This window comes from Chaetodon auriga, chromosome 10, assembly GCF_051107435.1.
Source record: "Chaetodon auriga isolate fChaAug3 chromosome 10, fChaAug3.hap1, whole genome shotgun sequence".
NCBI classification, from domain to species: Eukaryota; Metazoa; Chordata; class Actinopteri; order Chaetodontiformes; family Chaetodontidae; genus Chaetodon; species Chaetodon auriga.
Window position 1 is genome coordinate 1,807,290 of NC_135083.1, and position 10,211 is coordinate 1,817,500.

Consider the following 10,211-nt stretch of genomic DNA (forward strand, 5'->3'; position numbering starts at 1 on the left):
AGTGGGGAAGCGAACAGTTTTCGACTGTGAATACGTGTTTTTGGTTTTTATGGGCTGTGCAGGTCGACATGGTTTGGCATATCCGAAGAGAAATGTAACCCTGGACGTTGAATTTTATGGACACGCACACGCGTCAAACTTTTGGTGAAAAGCTCGTTGCCCCTTGCAGTAGAGCTATAAGTACAGGCTCTACAACGGAAAATAATCAATACTTGCAACCTTACTCACCTTAATTGAACCTTCAGAAAAAAGACAAATGCACACAAATGGAGCAGCATTTCACACAGGACACATGGCTGTTTTTTAGCAGTCAGGCTGCGTTTTATTGAGTAAAAATTATATATAGGATGCTATAGGAAGTACACAAACATTTCCACTAACAACTCAAATGAAGTATAAAAATAGCACAGAATCTGTTGTTTTAAATTGCTTTCACACTTTAGGTTTATAAAAAAGCAAAACAAATTGTCAGATATGATTCTGATAAAAGATAAAGCACAAAAAGGTTATAGTAAAACACAGAAATGGTTCTCAGATATCATTCACACTCAAGCCTACAAATACACACTCAGATGGTTTATATCTAAATAACACAAGATATCAAAAAGCTATTGATTAATATGCTCTATCATACTGTAACATTACAAATTTCAAGCAAGCTTTAAACTATGTTAATATATACTGTATGTGTTCTCAATACAAAAGTCTTAAAGGAGCAGTTACAAAAAGAAGAGAAAAACTAGAATTTGTTTTTTGCGTACTGTTTTCAAGCAAAACATTCAACAAGTTCAGCAGTATTAATGAAGCATGTAAACAATTACTTTTTGGCTTTTTAAATGACTTGAAAATCAGAATAAAAGAGGTTCCTGATGGCACTTTAAGGGGCCTTTTGAGCACCGTGGAGGAGTCTTACAGTTCTAAACGTACTGAACATTGAAGCACGAAACAGAAACGTTCTTTACTTGTGCATTTTGTGTAAAAAAATAATGTAATTGGTCAAACAAGAGTGTTAAGACACTTGTAAACCTTTCCATCGATACAGTACGCAAAACATCGTGTAAAAAAGTTCCAGTGATAAAATACAAGCTATATATATATACAGGGCATATGGGAGCAGAAAGCTACAGCATGTATTCACAGATCAGAGATCCTGTCGGAGGAGCGATGCACCGTTGCCCCATTTTCTGAGGTAATGCCCGTTTAGGATGATTTGGTGACAGCTGACAGCATTTAAAAATCTTCCAGTTATCAAAACAATGCAAAAAAGACATATTTCAGAGTTTTTAGGAATTTGGTCTGTTGCTCACATCAAGAGGACTGGTACGAAAACAAACAGTAAATACGTCAGTCTGGTGAACATGCTAACGCTTCAGCATACAGTATGAGAAGTCATTGCAGGCAAAGAAACCTTTTACTCTGCAATTAATTAACCACTCAGAAATGATACTGGCCTGTGGACACTTCTGCATTCAGCTTTATTAAGTTGGATTAAAGTCTACATTAAAGGAAACTATGGTAATTCACTCTCTCATTTTGACTTATTTACACTGTATGCCAAAGCATGTGCACCACACAGAGCAAAGCACAGTATACGGATGATTTTCATGGCAGTCAGATTTTTAGAAACTGAGAAACTCCTTTAAAAAACGCAGTCAGTGCTAGTTTACAGAAACATCACGTTCACCAGTGTTTCCCACCATGTCTTTACACTCTCTCTCTCTTTCCTGGATTCAAATGGCAGTCAGCCATTACAGTAAACCAAAACAATTGTATTTTTTAGATAACATCTAAACATCTACAGTAGGATGAATGCCGTTACTCTTTAATTCTTACCTGTCTGGAACGGTTGGAAAAGACAAAAACCCATTCTCTGTTTTTGCATTGGCTTGTTTCAAGTATTTGTACGTAGTTGTCAGGGAGATGTCGCTGCAACATTAAAACAGTTTAACGCAAAGTTTCACACTATCTATACAAAAACATCTGCATATAATCTTTAATAAAAGCTTTTTTTTTCTTTTTTCAGGAAGCGATTTTGCTCACATGAACACGAAACAAAAGACAACATTATTGTTTTGTTTTTCTACAACAAACACAAAACTACAAAAAATGAACTCATCTAAATATAAAGCCAAAATCCTGCTTCATTTCCAGGTTTTCTGTGGTCCACCTGTTTCTACTGCTCAGTGTGTTCTCCTGCAGAGGGCTTCTTTCATTTAGATGACAGGAGATCACAGGAGATCACAGGAGATCACAGGAGATCACAGGAGATCTGGCACTCCAGGTTCTTTCATTGGTCTTTGGAGAAACTCAAACATGCTATTAAGGTTTTCTTTTCATAGTTGAATCTAAACCTACTACTCCACTGCACTCCACTTCATTTTACCAGGAAAAGGATTATTTTGTTAGCATTGAACAGCTACAGCTCCCACAAGGCTTCAGTGCACCTGCGTGGGATACGTCTTTGTTGAATGCTAACAGAACAATAGCTGTTTCATCTCTGTTAGAATGAACCGCTCACCTTTCCTGATCCAGTGCGTCTGTAGACGTTCATCATCTTAGAATTTGGACAATTTGAACCCTCAGTCACACGTTTGGGCTTCACAGACGCATCAATGAAACAAACCTTTTTGAAGAAAATCCACTCAGGCCGAGGCTTGAGGAACAGCAGGGAGCCTTGAGATGGAGCAGAACTTCAGCTGTCCATCTCATGACTTTGGTTCCAGTGAGCTCTGAAGTGTTTCTGTGCAGATGAACAGCCTGTATCCGCAGCCTGCTCCTCACACACCTTATTCATCGGCTAAACGGAGGGATGAGCGACCTCTGAGATGTTTTACACTTCCTGAAATAAGTTTGATACGGAGCTTCTTAAAAAGCTGTACTGCTGGTGCCATGTTGCTCTCTACTTTCTACAAATACTGAGTTTAGTCGTTAACTTAAAATAACGCCTTCTGAGGGCATTTTAACAGAAAAAGATCCCATAAAAATCAGCGTGCAGGCCGAATGTTAACAAACAAAGCAGAGTAGTCAGGTGTCGGCTTTTGTCCCTTTCAACTCGGCCGAACCTCCAGGCGAAGCAGCCGGCTGGCCTCCATCATGGATCAGCGGCACCTGACCTCTGACCTCCATCTCTTTCTGACACTATGGGGTAGTGATGAACCACAGCCAGGGTGCTCACCTACGCTGTGTTTGTGTGTCTCTGTGTTAGTGTGTGTTATGTGAGTCTACGGCTGAGGTGCATTATCACCAGCATCCACAAGGGGCTGGAAACAATCTAACAGCTACTGTCCCCCAGCTGCACTCGCCTGCCACAGCGGCCGCCAGAAAAACCTCAACTCTTTCTAAAATTTGGTTGGTGGCTGATGTTTGTTGGAGCCAGCTGGTGTTTATTCGTAAGTGGCGTCTGCTTGCTGGTGATGGTTGGCGTCTATTCACAGGCGAAGTAGTCCTTCAGTGGTGCGAACAGATGCCTGATGACAGGGACGCTCCAGGACCGGCCCAGGAGCTTCTGTCTGGCACCGCGGCCCATGTTGGACACGTCTGTGTAGTGGACGGGGAAGCCAAAGATCCTGCAGGGTCAGAAATACACAGTCGGCGTTAAAATCAGCCTCTTTCCAACTAAATCACTCGTGCATTTGATTTTAAAAGCTTAAAGCTCACTAATGAATCTGAAGGCTGGTTAACAGTATTTCCTGCTCACCTCTCCAGCTCCGTGCACCACAGTATGTCCTCCTTCCCGTTCATCAGGACAGGGAAGTGCTGATCCTTCCCTTGTTTGATGGAGTTGGAGCGGGTAGTGATGGTACGCACCTTCCCAAACTACAAAACAACAAATACACGGTCAAACAAGTGCAAACATGTGGAACTGTGAAGAGCGTCTTCATTCTGTTGGCGTCGAACCTTGGCGACTCTGCCGTGCTCCAGGCAGTCCTGCAGCTCCAGCTTGTCCATCCCAGAGGCACACAGAGGCCTGGAACAGGGAACAGGAAGCACAGTTAGGATGATATTCTCTGTACCTGCGGTTTTATGTGGAAAATCAGGACACAAACATGTTTCTGAGGTGAGTTTATCTTCCTACCTGTTCATGCCCGGCAAATTTCCCCAGAAGTATCGAGCGCGGTGAGCTGCAGAGACCTCAATGGCATCAATCATCACTGGGTTACACTGAAAACACACACAGCGATTACTCATGAAGTCGAGACAAAGATGAAATGATTCTCAGGAACTTTCCTGCTGTTAATCATTCTTTCTTGCAGTTTCTAATGAGAAACATCTACTGCTGGAGCAGTCATTATCTTCATCAGCTGTTTCAGTGTCTAAATGTTTGCACGAGTCTTGACAGTTACAACTACAATTTGTCATTTGGCAGACGCTTTCATCCAAAGCGACGTACAAATGAGATTTTCAAACATCACAAGCAAGGTTCTAGACGGGAGAGAACAACAAGAGTAAGTGCCCTAACAGAACTTTCTCGACATAGGTGCTACGAGACAGTGCTACGAGGTAATGCATAGAGTGAACAGAGAGTTGTTGGATTTTGTCTTTTTTTTAAGAAAGAAGGTGTTCAGTAAAGAGCTTGGTCTTTAGTCTTTTTCTTGAACCAGTCTTGAACTACGTCTTCTGGTCCACATATAAAAATGAAAGACTCTCTTTCATTCACAGACGTCTCTGGTCCACGTTTGTGATATCTAAACCTGCTGGTGCTCTACAGTCGGCGTGACTCACCTCCAGGAATCGTGAGATGTCCCTCTTGTCATTGACGCCCATGGCGACCACGTTCTCGAACATCCAGAAGAACGGCCGGTCCTCTCCTTCTTTGGGCTTGGCCTCGCTCAGCAGACGGTAGAACTCAAAGAACAATCTCCCTGTGCCTTCTGGAGCAACAAAACGCCATCAGAGTCTGAGAAAACACCCTGCTCCAGCACACTGAGGCCTAACAGTGGCCACAGATCACATTTAAAGATACGATCTCCTACAGTCAATACCATAAAAACAAGAGCAGAGAGGATTTTTCTTCAAGCTGTATCCACAGAGCAGAAAAGCATCAGAAACAGCCTTTAACTTTAAAAATGAAATGTGTGCGTCAGCTGCAGGGTTTCACCACCGAACGAGCCGAATGACTCAAACTCACAGTCAGGATAAAGGACCCGTCTCTGATATGATGTACCTACCATACAGGCCTTTCCTGGCCGGGTTGACGATCGACAGGTCGTTGCAGGGACTTCCTCCGATCACCAGGTCAAACGGACCCCACTCCATTAGCTGAGAGACACAACAGCACCACCAAGTGTTAGACTGAGGGAGTGACAGCTGCTGCAGGACAAAACACGACGCTGGAAGAAACGCTCCTCACCGAGGGACAGATGTTCTGTTTTTATGTTTCTCCATCAGCTTTAAAACAGGCTTAAGAACCAAGAACGATCAGATCCTCAGTTTGACTCAACTCTGAACGGATGCAGACGTTTTATCTTCGCACTACTAATCTTACTAATCTAATAGAGAGCAGGGACCCCTAAACACACACACACACACACACACACACACACACACACACACACACACACACACACACAGCATGACCAACCCCGCCCTGAACCACCTCTGGACCTGAGCGTGTTCTCATGTTCAAACCAGGGACACGAGTCACACTGATGCCTGTCGTCTCTGTGTGTTGATGTGGAGCTGCAGTCACGATGACAGTCGCCATCTTAGCGGAGCATCAGTTTGTTAACTGATACAGAACACGAAGAAACAACATTTAGCTTCGTGCTTGAAGTTTTCCCTTTCAGAGAACAGCAGCGTCTTCCTCACGTCCTTTAATCGCAGAGAGGAGACGCTGCGCTGGGCGGGTAAACCATCGTTCATCAAACCAAAAGTGTTGTTTTCACATTTCTCTCTTTGTACAGATTCAACAAACAACACGGAACTCATTAATTAACAAGTTTTCAAGATGTTGTCACGCACATTTTTGAACTTTTGATCTGCTTCCTGTCTTTATGCTAAGCTAAGCTAATCACGCCTCGCTCTTGCTCCAAGCTTGACACACACAGACGCGAGATCGGGATCAGTACTGTCAGGTGTTTCCCACAAAGGTCGACTATTCTTGAATGTCACGCAGTAAATCTTGTGTAGAATTAGACGTTTGCATCACATCTCGTGAGACATGGAGCTGGAACAAAGAAACAAGCGACGGCCTCTCTGATCTGCACACATTAAACACACCAGACTGTTTAATGTGCGCTTGATTTATGTCCCCTGACACCTGAGGAGCTCTCACAAGCAACAAATTACTCGGCTGTACCGGTGGTGAGCCACTGTGAACACGTTTGCCCAAACAAAACGGGAGGCAATTAGGCTTCACACATCTTTTCACACACTTGTCAGTACATAAATGTCCTAATCCGATCTTTAGATTTCAGGCCTCACTGTAAACCAAACCAAACCAAACCAAACCTGATTTGCAGTTTTTCAACCTCAATCGACGATCAGTTTTGACTGGAGCAGCTGATCACCTCCTACACGAGCCTCCTGCACAGTCGTTAACACATTTTCAACTGGGCCAACTCAGCACTCTGTCCTCTCTAATAACACCTGCACACCTGACAAACTGACAGTGTTTTCATACAAGGGAAGGACAGACTTCATGTTTTACATGTGCCGAATTTACAAGAGAGGACAAATTTAGTTTACATTTTCTCCTAAACTCAACAACTCACAAAACTCTGTGTTTTTTAAAGGGAGTCTGGCTCTGATTTGCTGCCACCACAGATAACTCGCAGGGTTTTTTTCTGGACGACAGAGATCTGATCTCAGTGAAGATAACGAGAACACATTAAAGCAGCAGGTGTAAACACAAAGATCAGATGGCATCCAGGTAACGTATCCAGATACAGATCCCATTTTAACACCAGGTGTAAATGAGGTGCAGCTTTATTTATTAATTCCGTGGTTCTACAAAAAGCCAGATGTATATTATAAAATGTGTATTAGACAACTGAAACAGTCGAGTTTCACTTATTTCACTTCATTTTGTAAAAGTCAGTGTTAGATTTTCAAATGAGCCTTTAAATAGAAATTCTACCAAACGGGACTTACGTTTTTCTTCGTGATGTCTCGGACATCATGGACGTACTGGATCTTTCCTTCATGTCTGACCACTCCCACCGAGATGGAGTCCTCGCACACCTCTGACGCCACGTACTGGTCCACCTTAAAACCCAGGTCCCTTAGAACCAGGTAGCCTGGAAACACGAACCCACACACATGATAACCTGCTGCATTACATCAAGACATGAGTACAGATGCATTCATTCACGATCTGTTTCTGTCTGTTTCACACACACACACACACACACACACACACACACACACACACACACACACACACACACACTCGTCCTCACCAGTGGCAATGCCGTCAAACAGGGACAGGACTCTGATTGGGCGTCTCTGCTCTGCAGGGACTGCTGGGTAAATCTTTGGTTTGTCCTGGAGGGCAGACAGATGATCATATTTGAGGCACTGAGGAGGCTTGTTTGTGTGTCAAAGTGTTGTTTTCATGATCTGGTCGAGTAGTTATCAGGATCATGGCAGCATTTAAAGCTTCTTTCTCTCTGAAGGAACATTAAAACTCCAAATCTGTCACAGTGAAAAATCATTCTTTGCTTTTACACGATAAAACATTCAGTTGTCCTCGTTCGACCGGCTCTGCTGATTCCTCTCAAACTGGAATGACGTGTTCTGATGCCATCCAATTAAAAAAACACCACAGAGTTTCTGCCTCAGAAATATGATCATGCAGTTTCGACAGGGTCCTCGTTGTTTAACTGTGGAAGTCTCACAGCGTTAGGATCGTGCTGGACCGCAGCGGGTCGTTCAGGTGTGCACTGACTTCCTGAATACTGCCGATCACGTTACCTGACTCGGCTTGTCCTGGCAAGTCTGGCTTTGGCCTGTGAGCACCACAAATTCACGACTGGAAATCTGACTTCACCGCATTTCCAGCCATTGTATTTCAGCAAATAAGGTAAAACATCAGAGAAGAAGGATGGAGAACGTTGGTTTTGTCGGGCTGTAAAGTGAAGCCGTGCCTCCTCTGAGCTTTGTCCCTTTCTTTGATTGTTTAATGTGAATCTTTTGTAGAGACATAAAAACATCCAGTGTTTCACAGCAACAAGCAAAGATTTGAAACAGTCAGAGAAACATAACATGTGCAGCATCTTTTTAATCGGCAACCCCACAGATTCATCTCACATCTCACATTCGCCTGCCGGCTGAAACCGCCGATGTCGAGCATAGAGACAGATGTTCACAGACACAGATGTAGGCAGAGGTTACCTTTGACACGCAGATCATTAAACGTTTGCCAGATCTCACAGAAAACCTCTGAAAAAGACCAAAGGGACTCACAAACTCCTGCCCGTTGTCGTTGGCGAAGAACTCCTGCAGCTTGAGGCTCCAGTCGTGCCGTCGTTTCAGGACGCCGTACTGCAGCAGTGGCTGGCACATGTAGCATCGCCACGGGTCCAGATACCGAGCGTTGTTAGACGCTCCGGGATCGACCAGGATGTCCAGACAGTCCACGCAGAAACACCTGGAGGAGGGACGAGAGGGGAGGAGGTGAGCAGGTGGAAACGCGTCGGCGTGTGTGTGTGTGTGTGTGTGTGTGTGTCTGTGTGCGCGTGTGTCTGTGTCTGTGTGTGTGTGCGTGCATGTGTGTGGTAGTGACCTGCAGCAGTTGGCGTTGCCGCAGAGCAGAACCTCTCGACCTCCGCAGCAGACGGTGCAGTAGGACTGGTAGCCGTCGTCGTCGTACATGTAGGACATCTCCAGGTAAACGTCCTGATGGAACACAGAAAAAACAACAACTTTGACCTGATTCACTCGTCTGGATTCAGAGAAAATTATCTTCAAGCCAGAGTTCCTGTTTTTGAAGATAAAATCTGTTTTTAAACTTTAATTTTAGCTTTGGACTCATGAGCTTGACATGAGCTTTTGATTTTTATCGTCATACGTGAGTCTGTCAGGGGCAGCATGTAGTTCAGGAGAATATTAAAATACAAACAGGTTGTGAAGGTCGACACGTTGACGCTTCAGCCTCAATAAACGTCCAAAACCTCTTCGTCCCCTGTGCTGACAAAAACTAAAACTTAAGACCTTTACTTGTCACAGAATTATAATCTTTATCTTCTTTATTATTATTGTCGACGATTACGTGTTAAATACTATATGACAAATATTTTTATTTGAACTCGATGTTCTCACGTGCAGTTTTAGTTTAGTTTGAGTGAACTTTAATAAGCTTGTTTCAAACATGCACTCAGTTTCCTGTTTATTAGGAACACTCAGCTGAAAATAAAGAGATTTCATTTACTGATGTAACAGCTTTCTCGCTCTGACAGCCAATCAGAATCTCACCTCCTGAACAGGTGAACAGGTATGTGTGTGTGTGTGTGTGTGTGTGTGTGTGTGAAACGTTATTAAATATCAGCTCCTGATTTATTCATTTCAGCCTTTGGAAACTTCCATCAAACCTGTTCTTCTTGTGTGTCTTCACTGTTTATTCCCTTTGTTTGGGGGTTCATCACTCAAACAGCTGATTGATTATGGAACAACAACAACAATAAGAAGAAGAAGAAGAAGAATAACGAGCTGTTTGTTGCTCTACCTTGCATGTTTGGCACAGGCCTCCTTCAAACAGCGGGTGGAAGGTTGCTGCTCTCATCTTTCCACAGGAGAGACAGAAATCTGCCAAAACACACACAGACACACATCAACGAACAGCAGGAAGCTGAGAGTGTACGACACCGTTAACAATCCACTGATCACTCATTCACACACACGCAGAAACACACAGAGTGAACGGGGGAGGCTTTACCTTCGATACTTTGTTTATTCTTCAGGACTTCATTCACCATTTGTTCTGAGAGGAAAAACATCAAAGAATGACACCTTTCATGTTTTCCTGTGACGCATGTGAAACTCAGATAATCACCTTATCATCTTATCACCTTACCAAGAAAATCAGAACGTGAACTCAAAAACACTCTGAGAAACGAGATTTTACTGTTCCAAAACAGTCAAATCTGGTCCTGAATAAATGGGTCTTATTCAGTGAAAACTATAGACCACACCAGCAGCAGAGATAAAATTAAAACTTTGCGTGAAATAAACTAAAGTCCACGTTACAGAGACGCAGAAGCAGCGCAGAGAGT

General features: G+C 43.4%; 1 protein-coding gene across 2 annotated transcripts in view; it reads right to left on the bottom strand.

Moving 5' to 3' along the window:
- Positions 1-500: 500 nt before the first annotated feature.
- Positions 501-10,211, bottom strand: part of LOC143327504 (DNA (cytosine-5)-methyltransferase 3B-like) — a 37,506-nt gene continuing 27,795 nt past the window's right edge. The window contains exons 11-22 of one of the 2 annotated variants that reach the window (XM_076741874.1): positions 9,875-9,919; positions 9,665-9,744; positions 8,726-8,838; positions 8,407-8,590; positions 7,401-7,485; positions 7,093-7,238; positions 5,169-5,259; positions 4,723-4,871; positions 4,076-4,161; positions 3,898-3,967; positions 3,698-3,816; positions 501-3,566 (exon numbers count right to left, since the gene is read on the bottom strand). In XM_076741874.1, coding sequence (XP_076597989.1) covers positions 3,425-3,566; positions 3,698-3,816; positions 3,898-3,967; positions 4,076-4,161; positions 4,723-4,871; positions 5,169-5,259; positions 7,093-7,238; positions 7,401-7,485; positions 8,407-8,590; positions 8,726-8,838; positions 9,665-9,744; positions 9,875-9,919 — 1,310 coding nt within the window. In that variant the 3' untranslated portion in view covers positions 501-3,424. The remainder of the gene's footprint in view (positions 3,567-3,697; positions 3,817-3,897; positions 3,968-4,075; positions 4,162-4,722; positions 4,872-5,168; positions 5,260-7,092; positions 7,239-7,400; positions 7,486-8,406; positions 8,591-8,725; positions 8,839-9,664; positions 9,745-9,874; positions 9,920-10,211) is intronic. The other variant, XM_076741875.1, reaches the window with a different exon arrangement.